General features: G+C 44.6%; 1 protein-coding gene across 21 annotated transcripts in view; it reads left to right on the top strand.

Annotated features, from left to right (window-relative positions):
- The window catches only part of KALRN (kalirin RhoGEF kinase), a 671,367-nt gene that overhangs the window by 625,803 nt on the left and 20,307 nt on the right, over positions 1 to 25,257 (top strand). For 10 of the 21 annotated variants that reach the window (XM_086675190.1, XM_086675188.1, XM_086675184.1 and 7 more), the window contains 7 exons: positions 1,312 to 1,568; positions 5,147 to 5,270; positions 6,410 to 6,469; positions 20,531 to 20,558; positions 21,040 to 21,211; positions 22,794 to 22,915; positions 23,579 to 23,710. In XM_086675190.1, coding sequence (XP_086531316.1) covers positions 1,312 to 1,568; positions 5,147 to 5,270; positions 6,410 to 6,469; positions 20,531 to 20,558; positions 21,040 to 21,211; positions 22,794 to 22,915; positions 23,579 to 23,710 — 895 coding nt within the window. The other 11 variants (XM_086675186.1, XM_086675183.1, XM_086675187.1 and 8 more) reach the window with 5 other exon arrangements.

Genomic DNA, 25,257 nt, shown 5'->3' with positions numbered 1-25,257 from the left:
CTGATGGATGCAGTGCGGGGAAATGGGTCATGTGTGTGTGAATGGGAAAAGCAGGCTTGGATTAGACATTTATCACAGATAATCCACAATTTAAACATCACTGTGAGGACGGCATAGAACTAACTATAGACCCGTCCACACAACTGTGTAGGACCCTACAAAGTGGTAGGCATGGGAATAAATGGGAAAAGTGCTAGATTAGGAATTCAGGCAATCTGGGTTCCAACCCAAATTCTGTAACTCATTTGCCCTAGAACCTCGGGCAGTTCATTAATCTCATTAGGCCTCAGTTGCCTCTAGAACTCAATGGGTCTGTGAACAGGAACATCTACATTTTTTTTACTTACATGTTCTGATTTTATACTTTTATTTGTTTTATCCAAATTGGATGATATTGACTCTTTAATTATTAATGAAAATATATTTTTAAAAATCAACTATTAATATCCAAGTTCAATTCTGTATTAGACTAACTGTACTGACCTATTTCATCATATTACCTGGAAATGATTTTCTACCTTAAAAACTCCTTGTGAATTAGGTGAAGTCATAACGGCCTTTTGTCAAATTTATTGAAGAATTTCTGGCTCTCATCGTGCTCTGTGAGGTAGCCAGGCCTCCATGGGAGGTACAGGTCTAGAAGTAGCTTTCCTGGTAGAGTCATGTGAAAAAGCCACAGAGGTATGACCTCTTGTTTTAATGAACACAGGCAAGACCAGAGGAGTTTTGTTCCCACTAGAGTTGGGTCAGGGTAGGTCATGGTCTTGCCATTGAACTGGGCAAATGTCTCATTGTTACTTCTGTCTCAAAGGAGATCAGAATGTAGCAGGAAACTGATGCTTTTTCACAAAGAAGAAAAAATGTTTCAGAAGGTCTGTCTTCTTTCCATTAGGGGGGTGTGACCCTGACCTGACCTTTGCCCTGACCTCACTCTGCCCAACTGCTTATGTATCCCTGTGCCACCCTCTTCCTTACATTAGAGGATGCTGGCAGGAAGGTTGCATGCTAGTGAGGGGCTTCCAGGTGGAAGGTGTGTTTATGCTTTTCCCTAGGCTGGACAGTTCTCTACCCATTCACCCCTGATTATAATATTATATACAACATTGCTATAACAAATAGATTTTCAGAGCACATTTGTACATGTAATTTTATTGCTCAAGATAATCTTCTGCCTGCTATTTACCCTGCTGGTGGGAAATTTGGCCTTTAAGCACGCAGTAGGATTTGGCCTTTAAGCACGCAGTGGGATATAAGGCTACCTGTGTGAACCAGCCTTCCTGTATCCATGTCCCCCTTGCCCTTGTCTCCTAGCAGGGCGACCTGGGGGGCTGCAATGGGACCTCCTCCATGGCCGTGATCAAAGATTACTATGCACTGAAGGAGAACGAAATCTGTGTGAGCCAAGGTGAGGTGGTCCAGGTCCTTGCCGTCAACCAGCAGAACATGTGCCTGGTGTACCAGCCGGCCAGCGACTGTTCCCCTGCGGCCGAGGGCTGGGTCCCGGGCAGCGTCCTGGCACCCCTCACCAAAGCCACCACGGCAGCAGAAAGTAGTGACGGAAGCATCAAGTAAGTGCCTCGTTGGCTTCCCCGGGAGAGGAGTGTGTGGATTAGAAAATCAAAACCAAACAAAGAACACAAAAATGCAAACACACGCTAGGGAATGACCGCTGCTTATTCTCGACAGTGCCACCGGAACCAATATTTGAGTGCTGGAACCGCACGCAGCATGGGGCATCCAGGCTGGATTGTTCCGGGCTTTTTTTGTGGTTGTTGACGGTAGTGGCTGTGGGTTTTTTTCCTTTTGGGTTATAATTTTCTGTTCATTTTTTTTCTCCCCCTCCCCCATTAAGAAAAGAACCCTACTGAAACCCTAGATGACAAAAGGCATGCCTTCCGTTGCTCCATTTGACCCACCACAGGATTCACTGGACTGGACTTTATTTATATTGTATTAAGTTACTGATATATATATATATATTTTTTTTTTTTTGATTGACACCAAAAAATGACCTTAGCACCAATGCCAGACCTGTGTAGGTCAGAGGCCTGCTGCTTCTCTCAGGAGAGAGGGAACTTTTTGGTTGTCTATGGCAATTCCTCTGTACAGATTGTAACTTTTTTTTTTTTTAACTTCTCCCCTCCCCTGTCACTTTAATATATGTTCATGGTAATTTGTAAGATATTTCTTTTCCTTAGTTTGGTTGCGAAGACCCTTTCGAACACATTCCTGTATAAAGTATTTTGCACTATTTAAAGAACCCCATATGGATGAAGTCAGGTTGTGCAATATAAATGGAGAGCCACAATGTTCATCATTGTACCTGTAATGTAACTAATAATTTTAAATGTACTATTTTAAATATGTAAAATAAATTTTCACCATGAGCATGTTTTAATGAGGTTAAAGACTAGTTGACCCTTTTTCCCCTATTTCACTATTCTGGGAGTTTTAAATGTGCAAACAATTCTTTTTTTTTTTTTTTTCCTTTCTGTATTTTAGGAATTGGTTGAATGCATTGGCAGTTTTTCCCTACACAAAAAGTGCTTTTGTCACCCAAGCTCCAATACTAGGCTTCCCTTCTAAACAGCCCCTATTGTTTTTCTCTCTAACCTCCGAGATGTGGAATGATTCCGATTGGATGCTGTCCCGCCGGGCGCCTTTGAGGTGCTGACATGAAGTGGTGACTTGAGCACAAGACAGTGTTTAGATTGCATCCCCCACCACTCTCCAAGCTCAGTGGTCATCCATGGCACAGGTGGAAGGGACTCCCCATGACATAGCTGAGCAGGGGCACAACAGGACACAGTGCTTCTTTGGCATTTCTCTAGTTTGGAGGATAGAGGCTACCAGCCTCACCCTGGCCTTTCTAGGTAACCACAGGCCCAGCTGGAAATCAGTGGGGGTCTCTAAGGCACCATAGACCCAATCCAGTTTACTTTTAAGACATTTGTTTTGGTACCATTTAAGAAGGCTTGGAAATAAAGGCCCTCAAAGCATTGAAGTTCTTATTAGTCAACGGCCTTCTAGAGCTCACTTACCACGATTTGTAATCTAATTATCCAGGCACCCAGCACTCCCTCCTCACTTTTGCACCTTTTTCCTGCCTTCCATGGGAGGGATGTGAGTCTGGGTGAAAGAGAACAGATCCAAATACAATTGGGTCATTCTGGTTCCTTGTCAGCCTCTCTTGTGCAGGGGTTGGTGGGGATGGAACAGAGCGTCTGACTCAAAGTGGCTGTCAGTATTTATCAGGGAATGACACTCACTGCACCCTCCCCAGGGACTGCTGTGACCACAAGGGGCAGAGTTGGTTGTGATGCCCACAGCATAAATGTCACTGAAACCCTGTCTCCACATCAGTTCCTGGGCTTGTGGCCAAGAGATGGAAGCTCCCCAAACCATGATGACGACTTCTTCTGGAAAGAAGAATATGAAATTGACCCTGTCCTGCCACTGATACTACTGAGTCTTCCTTCTGAACATTATTTGTCACATTTCTAGTCTCTCACCAAGCACACTGAATGACCCAGAGGGTTGTGATAAATGCAGGAACACACCCCCACACTCACACACGCACTCAACGTGCTGTTTGCCCTGGGAATCTTTTCAGCATGGGCCTCCCTGACTCAAGATGTTCTCAAACTGGGTCAGGGATGCGGATTTGGGGGGTAAAGATATGAAGCAAGTGTTGGAAGTTAACAGTGATATTATCTAAGGTTAGTTTCCATGACTGGTTCTTGCTCAGGTACAACAACTGAAGCGAGTTGCTGGTGTGCTTAGAGAGCCTGCCTATTCGGGAGATACAAGAGGAATTCTGGCCAAGAGATTCTTGCTTTCTGGTGGAGCCCGCTTGACCCCCACATTGAGAACATGACTGTTCTTGCCCTTTCCTATTCAGAAGGGTGACCACTGAGCATGTGTGTTAGTGATAAATATTTTGGGAACACTGTCAGGACGTCCTAAAATTCCTGACATATATGGAGTTTTATGGAGGAGATGCTATGCATTTTGAAACATTCTCCTTTCTCCTAAATCTCATATGCCTCTCTCTCTCTCCTCCTTCTCTCCTCCCTCCCTTACTGAAGGCTCTTTTCATCAAGCTCTGTCTGCAAAGGACCAAATTTGACAAGGACACACTGAAGGAAAGCCAACCTCACTTATTCCAGGCAATGATAGAACTTCATCCAAATTCTGTGACCACACCTGAAATTGAGGATGCCTGCCCAGGGTCACTAATGTTCTTTGTGACTTGGCTTTTGCTGTCTTTGTCTTTTGAGTCCTGACATATATGCAACTCAAGAGCTCTGCTCTGAGTTTTTCTTTACAGGTCTGTGAAGTAGCTTCCAACCCCTTTGTGGGAAGGAAGAAGTTAAGGGTAGTGTGAAAGGGGATTGCTGCCCTCACCTCCTTGAGAGCCCACATTGGGTCTTCTCCCAGCAGGAAAACTCTAGGACTTCTTAGTGGTCGGCAGAGCTTTTTATTCACAAACACTGAGAGATGTGGAGGACATAGACCAAGAAGCACTTCATCCTAAAATATCCAGATAAATGAGTGGTGCTCAACCATGTGTCGAGTCAAATGCCCCAGAAAAAAGTCCTATCTGTACTGCAGTGTGTGGAAGTGGCCACAGCCCAAATACAAATAATGGGATGAAAACCTCAAAATCATCCTTTTGGGTCTTTATATCTAGTCCTGGGAAAGTGCCAGTAGCTTATACACTATAAAACACACTTATCTTTTCTGTTTTACTCCCGCCACCCCCCACCAACCCTGTTTTTCCACAACCCACCATACTGTTCAGGAAGGGACTTCCTCAGTCCTTGAGGGATTCATCATCAGTATTATATAAAAACTTTCCTTGGTAGATTCTAATAATCCAGTACTCATATTTTCCTCAAATGCTGCGGCCAACCTGGCACATCTCTCAAGAGGGGTCAAAGCTCATCCTCACTCACTTCTTATTGGAGGTGAGATCAACTAGCTACCAGCCACCACATGAGCTGGCACACAGATTTGGGGCCTCTGGAGCTGGGGCTTGACTGGAGCACCTCACCTACTGACTCACCCAAGGGTGGTGAGCCCACCCACCGCTTCACTCTGCCCTGACCTGCCATTTTGATTGGTGCATTTTTTGGTACAACAGGAAGTCATGTTCATGGCATACCCTACGAATGAGAAAGCGGGCGGAAGTGGAGAACACGGGTAAAAATGAAGCCACAGGGCCTCGTAAACCCAAGGATATTCTGGGCAACAAAGTCTCTGTTAAAGTGAGTAAGGTATTCCAGAGCCGTGCCCCACCTCTCATCTACTCCCACCCTGCAGCATTCTCACGAGGCAATTTGGGTGGATGGGGATATTTTTTTTTCCCAGTGTGGGGACCAGAGGGGAAGTAGTTTAGCAGGATTTTGCATGCAAGATCAATTTATTTTTTATGTTTTGTTTCTCCTGGCAACTTCAATTCAAATACGTAAGTATCTTTTATTTTCTTTTATACCTTTCTCTTTATACTGTGCACATGTTTTATAACAAAATTATCTGCAGCATTCTTTTTGTAAAAATGCAAGATGCTTGATTCATACTAAAGTTCCCAAAGCTGCCCGTTCAGTATCCTAGGTTTGAAAATACACGCAGGGTAAGGAGATTAGGAGTGCCTGCCAAACCTTCAACCATGTGAAGTCTGAGGTTTGGAATTTAAGGGCCCCTGTGGCCTTGGTAAAGTTTCATTTCTTTTCCCCAGAATTCAGACGATGACATTTTCAGGCCTACACGTGGGCAGGAAAGGGAGGCACGCTGGCGAAGCCCAAGTTACTGTTTTGTAATCATCCACCATCTTACTGTGAACCCACTGATTCTAAGCTTTGGCAGACCCTTGTTGTCCCCCATCTTGGAATGATGGGATCTGTTTTTCTTACATTGGGCCTTCTGGAAAGATCTGACTCTGGACCATGGGAGTTAGACTGCTCATGTTTAACATTGTTATAGCGTGTGATTATCTACCTGGCACTTTTCCCCCTTCCTGAGCAAAAAAAAAAGAACAACCGAAGCCCATTCTAACGTCCTTCTTGGGGAAAAGAAATTGCGTTCCCTCCTTCACTCTCATCTGGGAAGTCCAGCCTCACAGAAGACAAGAGTTTAAATTATCCGGTATTCATGCTTCATGTGGTTGCTTCCACTGCTATTTCCTGTGAGATGCTCGGCCGCACACAATCCCAGCCTCCTCCCCCTGGAAAGAGCATGCTGCCACCCTTGGTGATCAGCACCCCCTCCTTAGAAGCACCTGGTTTTTTTTCTCTGCCCAACTTCCCATTGCTCATGCCTTTCTGAAGTTCTCCTCACTCCCCAGCAAAAGCTGCCTGTGGTTCTAACTGTTTTCTCTTTCTTCCCCCTCCTCATGCTGCCCTTCAAGGAGACGAACAGTTCCGAGGAGTCAGAGTGTGATGATCTTGACCCTAATACTAGCATGGAGGTAGAAGCAGCTATTGTTGTCCTATTTCCTATAATGATTGTCTTTTTACATGTGTTCTATAACAGTGACCTTCCTGAAGTGATCAGCCAGTCAAGGATAAATTGTGATCTTAGGGCATATCTGGGTGCCCCATCCCAACTTAAAAACAAAAAAGAAAATTCAGCTCAATTCTGATAGAAAACTTGACGTAGATTATTTAAAAAAAAAAAAAAAAGACTAAAACTTCTGGTTCTCTTGAATGCTTACTTAATATTTCCTTCCTTGGCGGGTATGGCTTTGTTTAGAAGATATCCAACTTCATTACTGGAAACTTAGAGCACATTTTCCCCCTGTGGAAAGTGGCATTATAAAGAGTGGCTGGTTCCCAGTTGAAACACAAGAACCCTTTTAGTTATAGTTTCTCCTTCATTTGTTTCTCCTTCCTCCCTTTTCCCTCTTTTTCTTTCCCCTTTATCCTCTTCATCTGGTTCTTCTACTAGAACCTATTCCTCCCTTGAGGCCCCAGCAAAATTATGGACTAAGTATGGCCTGGTGGGTGACCTGGCCCCTAGTCACTGTATATCGCTGGCTGAGAGCAAGTGAGTGATTGCAGCCTCTGCCTGGCCCTAGGGATCCTGGGTGGTGGCTGTCCCACCAGGAAGTAAAAGCGGCCCTGGAATGGCCTCCTTCTGTAGCCTTAGCAGAGGTCTCTCTAAAGATTGAGAGACTAGAACGTTGTCAGGGGCCTCTCTTACCTTGGAGGATTCCGGGGGTATGGGAGTGGAATTAACACCTCCACCAACAGGAACACCAAGTCAAATCAACTTCTCACCCCTTCTTGGCTAGAAACTATCTTGGGTTAGAGAAACAGGACTCCTACATGGCTTGCCACTGAGTGACAACCCTCATGAATTTGCAAACCCTAGACAATTAGAGCAAATATGGAGCTGGCTTTCCCTGCCATTTCGTCTTTTAGAGGAAATTGAAATGTTTTTCTCCAAATCTGTGTTCCCATCACCAGGAATAGACAGAAGTTTAAAGGTTTCCTCTAAGTACAAAATAGTATTTTTTTAAATTCTTTTCCTTTGTATAGACCTAAAGTTTTCACTTAACTGGATGGACTTTTATTATTCTTATTCTAATTTGACCTGATCCCAAAGAAATCCACCAAAAACCCAAGAAAGACCATTCTTCCCAAGAAGGGGTAAAGGAGCTGTGGAAGATGCCAATTGTGTTGAATGAAACCAGAGACAAGTGGTTGAAAGCAAGAGTTCTGCCAGGATACAGTGGTCACCTGTGGCTGTGGGTATTGCCACAGGCCTAAATTCGGCATGTGTAGGTCAATGCAGTGCTCCCCCATGGGAGGAAGTGGGTACGGCACTCATAGCCTAAATGTATCTTGGAGAATGAGGCAGCCAGGGGAGATTTCTGCTTTCCTTGCATCCCATGGGATAGGCACCCGCTCCCACGGACCCCACACCTGTCAGCTTGTAGCCCCCTTGTGACACCTGCATCCCCAGTCTAAGTGTTGCTGGTCCGTGTCAGGGATGTCATCCGCAAGTAGAGGATGTCCAGGCAGAAGGAGGGGGACAGCCAGGTATTTGTGATCTAGAGGGCAATTTGGGACCTTTTTTCAGCTCAGGGGGACCAGGGAGAGAAGAGTGGCTTTCCCACTGTTCAGTGTAAGAAGTGGGCACAGAGCGATGCGGGGCCAGGGGAGCAATGCAAATGGAGAAAGTTAACTGATGTGATCAGACGCTCCATTCTACGTTTAGGGAAGCAAAACTATGTAAATCCGCACATGCACATATGTCAGCCCTGCTTTGTGAGTTGAACACATTTCTGAGGTTCTGATTCATCCAAGGCTTGCAGCCCTTTGCATAGACTAAATAAGATTGGTCCCAGGGAGGTGCTTTGGGATGTGTAAGCAAAGGCATTAGGATGTTAGTGCTGAAGGGAAGAAAGCCATGAATTTTGTTGATGTATGTCTGAAAAGTTTTCAAATACAATGCTCGAGGCAGACATTTCAACTAACTGGCACTGTTGAGGGGCATGCTGTTAGAAACCAACCAAATATTCTGGTTAATCCAAGTTTTCTGTCGTATGTATGTATGCTGCCCTTGCACATTCCCTCCATACAGATCCTCTTAAGCATCAGTGAGCTCTTGTGCGCTGTATTGCCATGTTAAATTTAACTGAGCACATAAGCAGGTGCTGCGGGAAAGCAGGCATCTTGGCATTGCTAGCTTAAAATTTTCAGACACAGATAGCAAATATGGTATAGAAAGTCAACCTGTTCAGCATGAGTTGAGAATTTCCCCACAGGATAGGTAAGGAGAACTTTATTGCAGTGTTCATTGCAGAGGGACAACGATGGCCAGGGCTGTATGCTAAAGAGAGCTCTTCTTTAACGACTCAGCTTGAGAAACAGGTGGCCTCCTGAAGGCCGCTGGCTGCTAAATTAATAATTTGGGGCATCATTAGCAGGCCCATCCTGGCCCCCAACCTCACTCCTAATTCCTGAACCTGATTACTCTAATATGTGTTGTCTGATTGAGAGTGTGTCCTGTGCCCTTGAGCTGAACTACAACTCCCGTGGCTTATGCTCTGAGCCCCTGTGCCTGGAACCCCAGCTGACATGCCGACCTATTCACCCTGTGCACTGCTCCGTGCTAGGTGTCTGAATGCTAAGTCCTGCCCTCTTGACTGCCTACCCCTTGACCTGATGCCAGCATGTTGATTGCAATCCCAGCTGTATTTAGGCTCTTTTCCCCTGCTTCCACACGTATATGACTATCAAATTGTTTCCTTTACTATTTTTCTCAATTGGTGGATTGAAGGGTTCTCTTAAGGAGCAGTTTCTTTGGGTCTTTGCATATGTCCCACCATATTGTTTTATGGAGGTTTATAGGCACATCCTTGAATGCTAATTAAGAGGAAAATGAAGCACCTTGAATCCTAAGAGTCTGGCTTACAAAGCTTTCCAAGAACATATAGTTATGTAAAAAGAGGCAATTCTGCTCTAATGTATCCATCCTTTTTCTTCCCCTATAGAGAAACGCTTGTGAATATTCTCAGGTACAGCCCCCACTTCCCAGCACACAAGCCACACCACCATTCACTGCAAGATTGGCTCCCAGTCTACATGATCCTCTGGTGGTCTGGCACCCCCCTCTCTCCTGCTGATCTGTGACCACACCTTAGAGATAACTATTCTAGAAATGGCAAAGGTCTGCCCATAGTTCACCTTACTTTATCTTGTATTGATTACACTTTGGGGGCTAGAGGAGATTATATATGAGAGAAATGTTTCTACGTGGAAGAAGAATCCAATCAGGCTGAAAATCAGACACTAGACTGTTTGAGGAACAAGTTAATATTCATTTATTTCCAGTACAGCTTACACTGCTGACTGCCTCTTATTGATGAGGACTGCAGATGTGATGGTGGGCGGAGCATCATATCCCCACCTGCCAGCTTCCCAGTCCTGCCTCTGCCCCAGTATCTGCACTGATGCCCAGGTTAGAGCCAGGGTGCAAGGGTCAAGGATCTGCACCCACCCTCTGAGCCAATGCCCACCTCCGAGAAAGCTGGATCCTCCCTGAGCTGTACCAGTATCCCTTAGGACCCAGGCTAGGCAGGTCCCCACGCCCATGCGGCTCAGAAAATCATCCGAGGACCATGTTGAGACTTGAGGTTTTGCACCTGCCCTCCAGCCCCAGAACTGCCACTTGCCTACATCATGTGCTGGAGTAGAGAGGCTTGAACCAGCCTCCTAGACTTGGACCTTCATCTTCAGGGATGAAGTTTCTCTGTCCAGTTTTTATGTCAAGCCCAATTAAATAAATGCATCTTAATTAAAAAAAAAAAAAAAGCCCAATGCCACTTTTAGCAGAGAACATCAATCTGTCAAATTGAGGCTGTCTCAATTCCAAAAATGTTCCATCTCTGTCCCAGCCATTTAACAAGGAGCCAACCTCATCCTCATCCACGACACAGTCTAAATGTAGACATTACCCTCAGTCATTATACCAGCTGCGAGACAGTTAGTTTGGGGGGGGGGGGTTACTTTCTGCATAAGAACAGCATTGGGGTCTTGTGCGAGAGGGTTCTAAGAGACAAGGGGGAGAAAGTACCTGGAAAGGCAAATATACTTTGGAAGGAAATTTCCAGTCAGGGTAAGAACCCTAGACTTGGAGAGTTGACAGAAACTTAGAAGCCTTCAGTTAACCCTATCCCCTTAATTTTCTTATTTTTTATTGTGGTAAAACATCCATGACATAAAATTTACCATTTTAACCATTTTTAAGTGGCATTAAACACCTTCACAATGTTGTACCACTGTCACCGCTATTCATTTCCAGAACTTTCTCTTCATCCCAAATTGAAACAGTACCCACTGAACAATAACTCCCTGATTCCTTTCCACCCACATCCTCCCCACCCCTGGGCCCTTCAGAGACTTTTAGAAGGAGAAACTGAGGCAGAGAAGTTGTAACTTTCAGTTTGAAAATGAGAAGCTGCCCTGAGGGCAGATTCTGGCTTCTCCTAGCCATTGTCCCCCCACCTACACCATCCTGCTCCCTTCTTAGAATCTCCCATCTCCAGGTTGTTTTTAATCTAAAACACAGATCCTGGCAGATGAGAAGACCTGCCTTCCAGTGCCAGTTTTTCTATGTGGATTTCAACTTATTCAACTTTCCAGCTCAACAAAGAGGGATATCATTTCTGCCCAGCGTTCCAGGGCAAAAGTATGACTTAAATAAAAATCACAGAAAGGTGGGGTGCCTGGCTGGCTCAGTCACCAGAGCATCCGACTCTTGATCTTGGGGTCGTGACTTCAAACCCCACATTGGGTGTAGAGATTACTTAAAAAAAAAAAATCACACAAAGGCAGCACCACATGGAAAGAACACTTTAACAGGAGTCAGAAAGCCTGGATCGCAGTCTGCATGCTGTCAACTGTGAGGCCTTGGCCACTTAGCCTTTCTGAGTCTCGGGTTTCTGTGAGAAGTCACATAGCTCTGAGGGTCCAGGTGTTTATGTCTGTGGTGTGGAATGAGCACCATGCAGATCCAAGGCGTGATGTCAGTGGACTCTGAGACCCTTCGCTTTCCTGAACTAACTGAAAACACTGAGACCCTCCAACAGAAGAAGTCGAGATTCTGTGCCTTGACCCTGGAACTTGCTTTGAAGCGGGTATGCCAGAAATGGCCTGGGTACATTTCCTCCTGAGACCGGACTGGAACGTCCACCACCAGCCCTGGGAAGGGTCTGGGTGGCCAGCACTGACCGTTCAGACCTTGCCCCTACCCACAGTTCCCCAGCCCCTGCTTCCACATCCTGGAAGAGTCAGCCTGCTGCTCCCACCTCAGCTGCTTGTGCTCCTTGTCCCAGACTCACGCCTTCAACATAACCTGGCCACACAGATTGAAGGAAACTTTTACACCCCTAGTCAAGTGACTGGCCTCCTGGCATCACCAGTGTGTTTCCACCCATGCCTGGTAATGCATTATATAAAAAGAATTTTTTTATGAAAAGAACTCTGGAGAAAAGAGAGTGAAGCATCACATTCCTCTCTTTATTTTTACAAAATATTTTCTTTGTAATATATCTGATAGGTTTGGCCTGGACACTCACTCGTGTTGCCTAGCTTTGTTCTGACTCTACGTGTAGACTGATTTATATTCTACCACTGAGGAAAGGGCACTTTGCTTGCCAGAGCTGGCATTTTCTCTCTCCTAGGAGAATTACAAGAAAATCTTCCACTGCATATTCATTTCTGTTATGTTTTCTGTTCCTTCCAACGATCCTGTGAAGATGGGGTTTTCTTACCCTCCTAGAGGAAACAGTGTCAGAGAGGTCATGGTCACACAACCAACAAAAAGAACAGGTCTGAGGTGCCTGTCTGGCTCAGTCAGAAGAGCATGTGACTCTTGATCTCGGGGTCATGAGTTGGAGCCCCATGTTGGGTGTACGGAATACTTGAGAGAGAGAGAGAGCAGGTCTTGAGTATGGTGAGGTGAGAGACCAAACCTGGCATGTGATATGGAGGAAATCTGCTCACTGAAGCTCAGGTACTTTCTTAAGGTTCAGGCCCTCCCTTGTTGCACATCTGCTTGTTGGAGGAGAATTTCTTCCTCAACAACCTTTTTAATCCCTTAATGTGGCCTCACCCACACCCTACCCCAGTGACTCAGGAGTTCAACCACAGAAGCCAAGAAAGGAGACCCAATCGCACTGGTTGGAAATGTCTGAATCGGTTTCTCAGGCCAATACAGTCACCCAGCAACCCCCAGTCATGTGTGTCCTGTGGTATTGTCACCCTTGTCTAGAGGCCTTAACCACTTCATTTATGTTGTACATTAATGAGATTATGAGGTGCCATTGATCCAGGAGAAATTGCTGTAAGAGCCAACTGTTAGAGAAGGCCACCACCTCCCTCCCCAACCCAGCACTGTCAAGGTTCACCTACAGGCTCACTCAACATGATATCCTAGTCGATTCAATTTATCAAAAGTTAATAACACAAAGCACTGCAGTAAGTACTATGGAAAGCCAACAAATTACATAAGATTAGGCCCCATGCTTAAGAAGCATGCAGTCACGTAGAGAGAGGCAGTTTTGATTAATGTTCACGTTACACAGTAAACTTTACGTGCTCTGTTAAGAGTCATGAGGCCATTATTCATTCAGTGGGAATTTACACACCCACTCAGGCACTGGGATAATAATAATAGCAGCTACTGTTTATCAGTGTTCCCTGTGTACCTGGCTCTGCTGAGTCCTTTCCTCCCAACAGTGTCAATACATAGGTACTATTATCATTGTTTCTGTTTTACAGATGAGAAAACTGGAGCACAGAGAGAGAGGTTAAGTGTCTTCCCCAAGGTTGTATATTCACAGCCTGTCTCCTAGGAAGGCTGTGAGGACAATCATTGGCTTCACATGATGGTAGTGTTTGGGTTGGGTGGACTACTAGAATGTAAACAGTTTTGGAGAAGGGTAAGTGGGAGGAAAGAGAATGAGCAAAGGGCCTGAGGTATGAAAGTGCCTGGCACATTTTGAGAAAAACATATGGTCTGTAGCTGGAGTTCAGATACATGAGAAGAGCTGTAGGAAATAAAGCCTAACAGATGAGTCGGGACCAAATTATGAGGGCCTCGAGGAATTTTCTAGGAAGCCTGGACTTGACCCAGTGGTCGACAAGAACAAAAGTAGGTTTTTAAGCAGAGTCTGTGTGTTTCATTCTGCACTTTAGGGAGATAGCTGGCACCTGAGCAAACAACAGGTGCAGACCTATTAACTGTTGCAGTAGACCTAGTGGTAGGTGAAAAAAGAGTAAAGATAAAAAAGTAAAAAGCAAAAGAAGTATTGGGGATAGGAATGTAAGGACGGTCAAATCATTTTAAGGGATGAGACCTCAGAACATTCATCCATAAAACCTTTATCCAAGGTCAAGATCTTGACTTCCAGGTGGGACATGTGCCATATGAAAAGGCAGTCCTAGCAACCCCCCTTACCCCCAGTCTCCTCTGAGCAGAACTGCAGGCTGCTGAGAGCACGGGAGACCCATGCATGCACAGTAATAAACCACCTTCTGCTTTGACTATTTTGTGGGATGGGCGGTAGATTTTTTTTTCATTATTCTGTTAAAAGTCAAATTGTTACCCTTTTTATTTTCAAGGACATGCCAAATGTTCTCTAACCAAAATACTGAGAAGGGGTGGAAAGAAGAGTCAGACTAGCAATCCCCATAAAACAGTGAATGTGTTTGACATGTGAACATTCATAGAGACCTATATCCAACAGCTAGTGCTTATACATTCTTGTCAAGAACACAACTTTTTACAAAAATCAGCCATGTACTGATAAAGCAGGTCTCATCAAAAATCAAGGAATTAGTATCCTATAGAGCAAGTCCTCCAACCACAATGCCATTAAGTTAGAAATCAGTCACAAAAATAATTTGTAAAACTCACAATTTGGAAATTTTAAAACATTTTATTACAGCCAAGTCAAAGGGGGAAGAAAAGTCAAAGTTGAAGAAAAAATACTTAGAACTAGACAGTAATGAAAATACTCGGGGGTAAGAAATGCCCCACCCATCCCTGCCCCACCCCAGAAAAGCCTGGGGGGGTGGGGGGAGTTGGTTTGCCTGAGCCCAGTTCCCTTGGATAGAGCAGCTTTCCTTGAACCAGGCTACATGTTGATTCATGTAGTTTTCAAAACTCCCATTGCTGTTTGGAATTGTGTTGCATTCACAAACTTTTTGTATTGCAGCTTGCTTAATGGCCACTTAGAAATAAGCAGAGGTAGGGATATTTCCTAAACATTCAAAAAAATTATGTCTGGTTTGACCAGATCGAAAATAGGAAGGGTTATGAGGTGCCTAGGTCACTCGGTTGAGTGTCTGACTCTTGACTTCAGCTTAGGTCATGATCCCACGGTGTGGGATTGAGCCCCGTGTTGGACTCCACATTGAGTGCAGAGAGTCTGCTTAAGGTTCTCTCTCTTTCTCCCTCTGCCCCTCTCCCCTGCTTGCACTCTGTCTCTCTCTAAAACTTAAAAAAAATTTTTTTAATTAAAAAAAATTAGGAACAGGAACCTGTTAAACCTCCAAACCAGAACTCATACCTAAATTTTTAAAAATTGGTTTTCTTATATCTATTCCAAATGTCCTTGCCTAATATCATCTAAAATCCCTTCCCTTCCTCTTTTGAACAGAAATTCCCATGAAACAAGCACAAAAGGAATAGAAAAATGAGGCAGGCTATACAAATTCTGAGTTCATTCAAGGTAGTTGAGTTGAGCTTAGAACATCTGGTCTGAGTTTCTTTGGGCCATTTTGGTTCCTAAATACATGGTTTTGAACTGTGCTTTGTGACTGATGATGAGGGATTGAGAAAGAATGGGGTGGGTGTGCTTTCCTTCTGGAGTCCGTTGACACCTGGTTATCTAGACAAGGATTTTGTCCTCACTCTCAGGACATGGGGTCACAATCTTGGACATTGACTGGCAAGAAAAATAGGCTCAAGATTTCTTCAGAGCTCAGCTTCTTATTCAGTGCTGGTTGATTTTACCTATAACTCTTTCCCATTACCTTGCTGCCTTCCCATTTTGAAGACAATCAAGAAGACATTGGAATTCTCCCCAGAAGGAAGAAACTAGGTTGCCGGTGGACCACATTGTGGTGGTTCTTTTCTCCCTGAGGAGGAAGCGCTACCACCTGCCGCCCTCTGCTGTTCAAATAAAACCAGATTCCCAAGCAGCTCTTTGCCATGCTGTCTATACCAGCCTTGCCCTCTTGGATTTGGGTCTCCCAGAGAGAGAACATGTGCAGTGTATGCAACCGGGTCATCTTCCTCCGCTACCACATCCGTCTCGATTTCCATTCTCTCCTCTTTCCCATCTACCACTATCCATGAACTCTCAAACTGTTTCTAAGGAAGGAAAACGTGAGGTTTCAAGAAATATGTGTAGCTTATGATGAACCCTTCTGGCCCCAGGGGCTGATACCTCACGTCTCTGACACCTTAGACAAGGTGGTCAGGAGGCCTAAATTCTGGTCTATTAATTGGGTGAGTTAATTTGATTCAGCAAATACTTGGTCTTCCACTATGTGCAAGATGCTATGTGCTACTGTCTTCAAAGGGTTCATGAGTCTGGTAGGATAATAGCATGCAGGGAAGATGTCGTGATAGACAGAAGCATGTGACCATACGTACCAGCCTCTGGAAGAGCAGGGAGGAGGAAAAGATCACTGTTGCCTAAATTTCAGGCAAGGACTGACTGATGAGATTGTAGAGCAAGTCACATTCCAATTGATGGAAATAGGAAAACACTCCAAGTTCATGGCAAGACATTTTCTCAACTCCCGCCCCCCCCCCAAATTAGGATCCCACCACTTTAGTATTTATTTATTTGTTTATGTACGTATTTATGTATGTATGTATGTATGTATTTTAGATTTGATAAATATCAACGGAGCTCTTATGTGCCAGATACTGTGCTAGGCTCTGAGGCAACAACAGTGAACAAGGCTCTTGCCTACATGGATCTTGCAGTCCATAGGGAGCCACAGACAAATACATAGACTGTTCCACTACCGTGTGAGAAGGCTGTCATGACCCTCCATATTGTACCAGTCCATGCTGCACATCGCTTAAAAGCAGAAAGGGAAAAAGGAAGGGGGAATCTTCAATGGGCATAATCCAGGGTCAAAGTTAGAAAAAACATTAGCATGGATTTCAGCCAAGCTCTTGGTCCTTGCCGGAGGAGTTTAAACAGGAGGACTAGGTAGAAATGGGATGGAGAGCCAGGTTAGGGAGCAAAGGGAAGCAGGCCTTTGACCTCAACGACAAAGTGTCACAATGCTTTCCCCAAGACCTTGCTTGTACATGGAATGCTAAGGTGGAAGGAGCCTTCTGTGACCTTACAGGCACTTCTCTGTCTCATCTGGAAATGGGAACAAATAACACCTGCTTGGCACATCCCCCCAGAGTTTTGGGTGAGCAAACGAAGGAGTTTGTGAGTAGTTTATGCCGATTATATAATACTACACAAATCACTGATGTTATTACCATTATGAGCAACACTTGGGCTGCCCAAGAGGCAGAGGAATGAAGACTGATGCCTTCCACAAGCCCCTTCCAGATAAAGAACCTGCAAGGAAGCCTTGTTGGCAAGCTTTCTCTCCAACTTCCCCGCCAAAGTTTACCTCCAAACTCGGAAGATTTGCTTTTTAAATAGTGCCTGTGTTTAACCATCTACTAAATGCAGTTGGTATTGATGAGAGAGAGGAATAAGGCAGGAAATTCCCTAAGCAGTGATTTGGGGTGCTTTTTTATAGATGTACTGCCACAGTGCAGGTTTATGAAACCCCACTTAAAATGTTATGATGTGGGAAAGTGCCATTTGCCCCTTCCAAGTGTCATTTGTCTCCTCGCTGGCACTCCTGGCATGCAATCACTGCCTTACTCCCTTGTGGATTCCCATCAGGATGGGAAATACAGGCCACTGGACAAACCTGGCCGCATTCCCGTATCGTTTCTACCCTAACTGACAGGGGAGGCGGGACTAGTGAGAAGGCTGTGCTCCGTGTCTGCTGCAGGCTGGGCGTTAACAGCAGCCAGGCACCATCCTGGACGCTGTGCAGAGGTCTCTTAATTGCATCTTCCCCACCAGACTTTTGGCCTAACGAGGGTGGTGAGCATATCTGCTTCACTCCCTGCTGGCCACAACCAAGGAGCTGCTCAATAAATCTTCATCAAACAAATGAGTCCTTGTGTCAAACAAGCTTCCAGGGGGGCACCATTATCCCCAATTTACAGCTAAAACTGAGGCCTAAGCTTCTTAAGAATGTTGTCCAAGGTAAGAGAGCACGTCTGGCTTGGGGTCTGGATTCTCTGTGCTCCGTCAGCTCCTGGAGTTTACATTCCGTCCTGCATGGAACGCCGCTAAGATCCTCCTCTCACAGAGGCAATGGATTTTATTGTTTTTAAATCATTTTCCAAAAAGCTTGCAACCCATCTGTGTTTGAAAACAGGCCCTAGTCAAATATTATTAGTAATATACCCTGAAGTAATTATTTTATAGATCTTAAGGACCTAGTGCCTCAATTCTTGGAACCAGTCCTCAATTCTTGGAAGAACTGAAATGAGGACACAGGTCAAATATTCATTCAAGCAGCATGTATTAAATTCCCATTTTGCAGCAGAACCCAGGCTAGGGTCCTGAGGACGTGCCCCTGTCCTTGAAGAACCTGCAGTCTAGTGGATCTGACTGTGCCTTTTTTCGTCCTTAAGAAAAAATTACAAAAGTGGAAGATACTAATTGCAGAATATTTGGAAAGCCCAGGTAAGAAGACAAAGAAAAAACTCACTACAAATTCAAACACTTCCTGACTCCCGAGGGTAGGGCCTCCGTCCTGCATATCTGTATCCATAAAACCTGGCACCAGCCTGGAGGAGGAGGCCATGTTTTCTGAACGGGGAAAAGCCACCCTTGATCTCAACACCTTGTGATAAACATTGATAATATTTAGAAAATAGTCCTCATCTCCTTTTCTTTGTGAAGTGACTTGTGCAGGCATCATTCTTTGCATCCCCTAAGCCAGGTGGCCTCCGAGGACTCCTTAGCCTTCTGCAAGTGATATGCTGCCACCCTCCCGCGTTCCCTGGCTGCACCCCGCCCCCCCCCCAGCCATGGCCCCACGTCTCCTCACAAAGTGGGGGTCTCTCAAGGTGTGGGAAAAGCAGCTCCACCAAATGCCCTCACCTACCCCTGGGCCACCCCAGAAAAGCCTCAGAGGCAGGGAGTTGGTTTACCTGAGCCCAGTTCCCTTGGATAGAGCAACTTTCCTCCAGCCAGGCTGCATGTTGATTCACCTGCCACAGCTTTCAAAACTCTGGATGCCTGGCCCAGGCCTGAGGCTTTTTCGTGCTGCTAAAGCTGCTAGGGTTAAGGACTGCGAACCACTGATTTAAAGGAAGGCCAGGCGGTGGTATAGTGGCCTCTTGAGACTAGCAGAGGACACTGCAGTGGCAGTCTCAAGACACACAGCCCCAGGACGTGGCATTGCAAGAGTTTTCTGCAGCTCACTTCATGAAAAAGCTGGGTGGTATACGTGGGCAATTGGTTTGCAAACGGAAATCCAAAGGGGGGAGTAGCATCTTTGTTCCAAAGGGCCCATATGGATCCTGTATAAGGGAAGGACAGAAACTGTGTTCACTTATGACACGTGTTCACATAAATACAGGGAGATAAGTATGAATGCCCCAGGGAGCCATTTGTAAGACACGTGAGCTTTCTGGCTTCATTAGGAAGGAAAGAAGACTTTTACAACAAACTCTTAAGAGAAAAGCCACTGTAACAGTAGTCTGCTTTGCAGAAGGGAGATGTTTAGAATGAGATAATCGTTCTTTACTTAAGTAGTCATCGAATACTTGTTATTGGTCAAGCACTGTGCTAAGCACTTGACATATGTTGCTCATCTAATCTTTGCAATAACACTTTGCAATAGGTATTATTTATCCCCATTTTATAGGGAAGGAAATTGATGTCATAAATCTTAAGTGATTATCATAAAATCACATGAAACAAAAGAGGTGAGCCCCAGCCTCTCTGACTCCAAAACCCATGTTTCGTTCACTCCACCAAGCTTTATGACCTGGACCCACATGATTAGAGGTAAAACAAAAGAGGGCAGAAAAATCAAGAAGGGATGACTTTTCAGCATGGCTAGTCAGCTGGAAGTCGATCTTTTGTGAAGATGCATGGGGTCACGAGGCAGCCTTTACGGTGCGTGTAAAGAATCCCCCCACCCCACAGTGCCTCTGCCAACCAGCCATATGACCAGACAAGTCACTTAGTTGGCCTAAGTCCGGTTTTCTCACCTAAGCAGCAAAAAAAGGGCCAGAACCTCCAGGTCGGTGCTTTTCAATTTGGCCTATGGAAGCTTGGGCTATAGGAGGACATGCTGGGGACAGAATGGACAGGTATGACCTCTCTTTCCCCTTCAACCAGACAAGCTCTGCATTTAACTGCTTGGAGAGAACTCTCTCCTGTTTGGGGGAAGGGGGTACATTTGGAAGCAAACCATTAGGCTACTGGTTAGTGGTTAATGTCAATGACCATTCCAGTTCGATAAATGTCAGGTGCTCTGTTTTTGAAAATTTGTGATGCTGGGAGGAATCAGTGCCAACACATTGCTTGAGTGCATATTGAAGGGGGGGCAGGCAGGGGGAATGACTTTTATGCATGTGACAGAGAGGAAGAGCAATAAGGAAGTAAAATGCAGGCAAGAGAGGCCAGCTGCAGCCAGAAGAGCTTTTGCGGTCATGATACACCTGCTTGGGACCCTGGGTCACCCAGAGGCACGTGAAGAAGCGGAGTAGAGAGGAAAGTAAAGCAGGTGCCCTGGGTTGTTACTGTAATAGTGATACGGTCACAAACAGAGGCTGGGCTCCTGGCTTCATCTCCCTAAATGGTGCTTCCTTTTTACTCAATAGGGTCAAAGTCTCCTGCTCTCTTTCAGTACTTTAGGATTTAAGCAGTTTTCTGTCTCTTTGTGTTTTTCAGATCTTAAATCCAAATTTCATCCAAGAAGGTGAGTTAAAAAGCAGAACTGAGAACACGAGGATTGGCTAAATAAATTGTGGCAAATCCAGCAGTGAGGTAGAGGCTGTAAATATTGGTGATGTCATTCTGTGCTATGGACAAGAAAAGGTGTTTAGAATAAACTGTTGAGGTGGAAAAGACTACAATTTGCCATATGTATAATTCATGTAATAAAAAGTGTGTTGATAAAAGCCAAAAAGACATACACCAAGATGCTCACGGTCGTTAATGTCTGTATCAGGACATCATGGAGCTTTTCATTCTTTCTATTTATCTGTACTTCCTAATTTTCTACAATAAACATTTATTACTTTTAAATACTTGTTAATGGGACATGGATGATTGAGCAACATAAGCTGAAGGATATTTGAATCATTACACGTGGGTAGGGAATGAGAGGGTTGTGTTGTAAAATGGCTGTGTATTCTGTTTATTCTAAATGATGTGAATTTATGTCAATTTGACCACAGTGGCCCCAGAATTCCTTGTGCCCTTAGTGGATGTGACCTGCTTGCTTGGGGACACAGTGACATTGCAGTGCAAAGTCTGTGGGCGGCCGAAGCCCACCATCACCTGGAAGGGTCCAGACCAGAACATCCTTGACACTGACAACAGCTCGGCCACATACACCGTCTCCTCCTGGTAAGCTGATCGCCCTGCATCGACACTCCCAGCTCCTTGGTGCAGCTCCCATGCTGGTTACTTAGTCTCTCCAAGAGAACAGCTGCCCTGGGTCCTATTCTAGCACAAATACTTGGCATTGATTAGGAGAGAAATTGAGTCAACAGTGTACCCAGGGCTGGGAGGTTTAGGCACGGCCTCCACCGCTCACTACAACCTGCCATGGAGCCTGTCAAACATCTGGCTGATGGCCAGCACATAGCCGCATGCTGCTCAACATCACGTAGACATGGCTTAACAAATGAGAACAGGTTGGAAAGACTGCATTCTGGACCCACATTCAATAAATTAAAACATAAAACTTTATATGTCAGGTCAACCATAAACCATACCTTCAAAGAGCTCTGGCAGTCACTGACTTACATTCACCCAGTTGATCTTTCCCAAAAGGATCCCCAAGAGAATCTCTATGTTAGTGGAAATGGCAAAGGCCCCAGACTTGTGGAAGCAATGTGGGTCTCCCATCCCAACATCCCAGTGTTCTTTGTGCCCCTCAGGATCCTGTGAAACAGTGATCTATTTAATTCCTTCAATAACCTAAGAATAATTTTCTTAGAAGAATAAAAAAAAAAAAAAAAGACTTGCTCCAAAATATGCAATGCTAAACAGAAAATCTAGCCATAAACATGCTTCCACACAGAAAGGCTGTTTAACAAAACCTAGTTGACTGCCTCCCAATCATTGTGTTAGCATTTATTGCTACTAATGATGAACTTTATTGTGCACTACCCTTTACAGTGGACACGCAGTAACAAGCTCTCAGTGCTTAAACATCTATCAAAGAATCATTTAGAATCAAACTCCTATCCATTAACTTAATTTTTGTGCACATGAAATGGTATTTCCAGCAAAGATGGCAAGGGCTGGCCAAGCCCTAAGATTAGGGGGCCCAAGGAATTTAGTGTAAGAGCCAGTGCTTGGTGAGGATCCTGAAGACCAGCAGGCTCCGTATGTCTCAGCTGGAGGGAGGGAGCAGGGTTGACCATGACTGCTGCATTTCACTCTTCCTGAGCAGTGCTATCCCTTGTGACTGGGACTACCAGGGAAGTTAGCATTTAGTAGAGGAATTTGCCCTTTACTTAATTCACTTAATTGTTTTGAGGGTCCCATATGTAGAATTTGAAATACTTAAACATTTTCATTCTTCAGTCTATTTTCTTGTATGACTTATTATTGATGTGTGAGACTGAGAATATTTTAGGACAGAGTTGCTCATGGTAATAAGACTAGTAATATTGTATAGGGCTTTATATATTTCAAACCCTGCTCTAATTCTTATCTCATTTTACTTCTTTTCTATCCCTACACCCCATATACAACAAACATGAGAGTTGGGGGTGACAAGAATCCCCCCCCCATAAGGAAATGGGAATATAGAAAAATAAGGTGATCACCCAAGGTGTGTAGGAAAATAACAGAGCTGGGATGAGACCTTGAGCCTGAGGATTCAGCTCAGCACACCTTGTGCCCACCCTGGGGATTTTACCCATCAGTCAATTGACTCATTATTGGAGTCTGAAGAGCATCCTTTTGGTGTCTCTAGTGATTCTGGGGAAATCACCCTGAAGATCTGCAATCTGATGCCCCAAGACAGTGGGATTTATACCTGCATAGCAACGAACGACCATGGCACCACATCTACGTCTGCTACAGTTAAAGTGCAAGGTACAGGGTCTTTGTTAGTCAAACCCTTTTTATACTTTTAAGATATTTTTTATTATGGTGAAATACATATAACATAAAATCTATCGTCTGCACCAATGTTAACTGTACATTCTGTAATGTTAAGTACATTCATATTGTTGTGCAACCGATCTCTAGAACTCTTTTCATCTTGCAAAACTAAGGTCTGTATCCATTAAGCAACAGCTCCCCAACCCCCCTCCCCACCGCCCCTGGCAACCACCATTCTACTTTTTCTCTCTCTGAGTTTGTGTTAACCAAATATCTTAAGTGAACATTACAAGGGTTCCCTGCAACCTGGGGAAGCAGAGGTCCATTGTGAAATTCCAAAGTAAAGGTCTAGCAAATGGAAGAGAAGGCGTCTTCGCTAAGAGCTATCTGTGGTCCCCCATAACTTCCCGTATCGTTGCCTGGCCAAGCTCTAACTCCAGTGTGCAGTCTTTAGCCCAAGGAAGAAGTTCTAACCCCAAAGTGTATCTCCCAGGCTTCCCCAGGGCCTGGAGAGAGGTGTGCCACTTGGTAGAAAAGACCCTAGGAAAAATTTGAGACACGGGGAAGGTAATGTTTCCTAGGTAACTTTCAACCTTGGTGTAAAGTGCCAAGTTCTGCTGAAATAGCACTTGACCGTAATTTCTGTCCCCAAAGGTGTTCCAGCAGCCCCTAACCGCCCCATTGCCCAGGAGAGAAGCTGCACTTCTGTGATTCTCCGCTGGCTGCCTCCCTCCAGCACTGGGAACTGCACTATTTCTGGTTACACTGTGGAGTACCGGGAGGAAGGTACGCTCGCTCCCCTGCCCTTCTGTTTCTTCCTTCTCTTCCTCGAAAGGAGATCCTTCAGAGTCATGAACTATTTGCCTTCATGCCTTTCATTAGCTGTCCCTTCTTGTGTCTTCCAACTCAGCACAAGGACCTCAGCTCCAGGCCACAGCCGCCTCCTGCTCTCCAACTTCGCCCAAGGGCTGATGACTCTTGGCAAGTTTCAAAGTGCCTTCGCGTGCACTTTTGTCCTTAACAAGCCTAATCACCCAGACAGGAGCAGTCAGGCCCATTTTACACATGAGGAGGCTAAGGCCTGAAGAAAGTTGAGGAACACGGAGGCAGGAGTTAGTAAGAGACAGGCCTGGCATTAAACCCAGGTATCAAGTTTGGTAATTTGTGACCTTTCTCCCAGAGTAGTAACTAGGGTAGCATGAGCAGAGCTTTACCCCCATCCCCAGATAAAATTTAGAGATTTGATATATATATAGCATATGTATATGTGTGTATATATATATATATATATATATAGCATATGTATATGTATATATATAGCATATGTTATATATATATATCATATATTTTGTGTGATCTTTAAATTTTATATGCATATACACATATGTATGATTTTTTAAAAACTGTTCATTTTTTAATTTTGTTACATTTACATGCTAAGGATGCATGCATTAGTTTAGCAGTTAGAAACACCTGAACCTGTCACCTATTATCAAGAAGAATTAGTTAAATAAGAAGCTGCCAGGTAGCTCTAGTTGTTAACACATCTCTGAACCACATAATGAATTACAGAACTGAATTTCAAACAACTGCTTGTTGTGGCCAGAGCCTAACTCATTTGTGTTACTCACCATTACTCGTAGTTTTTTAACTCTTCTTTCTTCTACCAAACAGGCCCTGTGCAGTTACAGAGCTGTTCATTTCTGCATCTTTCTGAAGCTGTTCACTCTTGGGTCTCCCCACTCAGCAGAGAGGTGTTCGTGCTGAGCTGGGAGACATGTCTCACAAAAGCTTGCACTTAGTTCCGTGCTGTTCAGTTCATAGTTCATCCTATTAACACAGTTCTCTTGAGAAAATCACTTCCTCTTTCTGAGCCTCTATTTCTTCACGTATAAAGTGAGATCTGTGTTCCCAACCTCACCGGTTTCTGGAGATTTAAGTGCGAAAGTTAAATGAGAGAATTCTGGGAAGACGCCTTCTGCGGTATTTTACATGTATGGCGTGCTCAATGCATGTTCACTTCTATTTTGTTTCCATTTCCAAATGTGTATTTTCTCTCATTTTGCTATTTATAATATATTTTTATGCCTTATTAAGAATTTGCCACACGTCCTTCTGTCAATTCTGTATGATCTGTGTCTTTTCCTTCTCGCACATACACATTTGGAAATGACCAGAACCCCTAGGCCAGCTGCTTCCACACCCCTCATGATATATGCAGTCACTTAGGACACTGAGCCCAAACCTGCCACCGTTGGCCCACAGGCTTTCAGAGCCCACTTTGTAACCCCTTGAATGGAACAGAATGTGTCAGCTTTCCTTTCTTTGTTTGC

The sequence above is a fragment of the Puma concolor genome, chromosome C2, assembly GCF_028749965.1.
Source record: "Puma concolor isolate L17-30 chromosome C2, mPumCon1.1.hap2, whole genome shotgun sequence".
NCBI lineage: Eukaryota > Metazoa > Chordata > Mammalia > Carnivora > Felidae > Puma > Puma concolor.
Note: the sequence above shows the minus strand (reverse complement) of the source record. Positions and strands in the feature narration are given on the sequence as shown.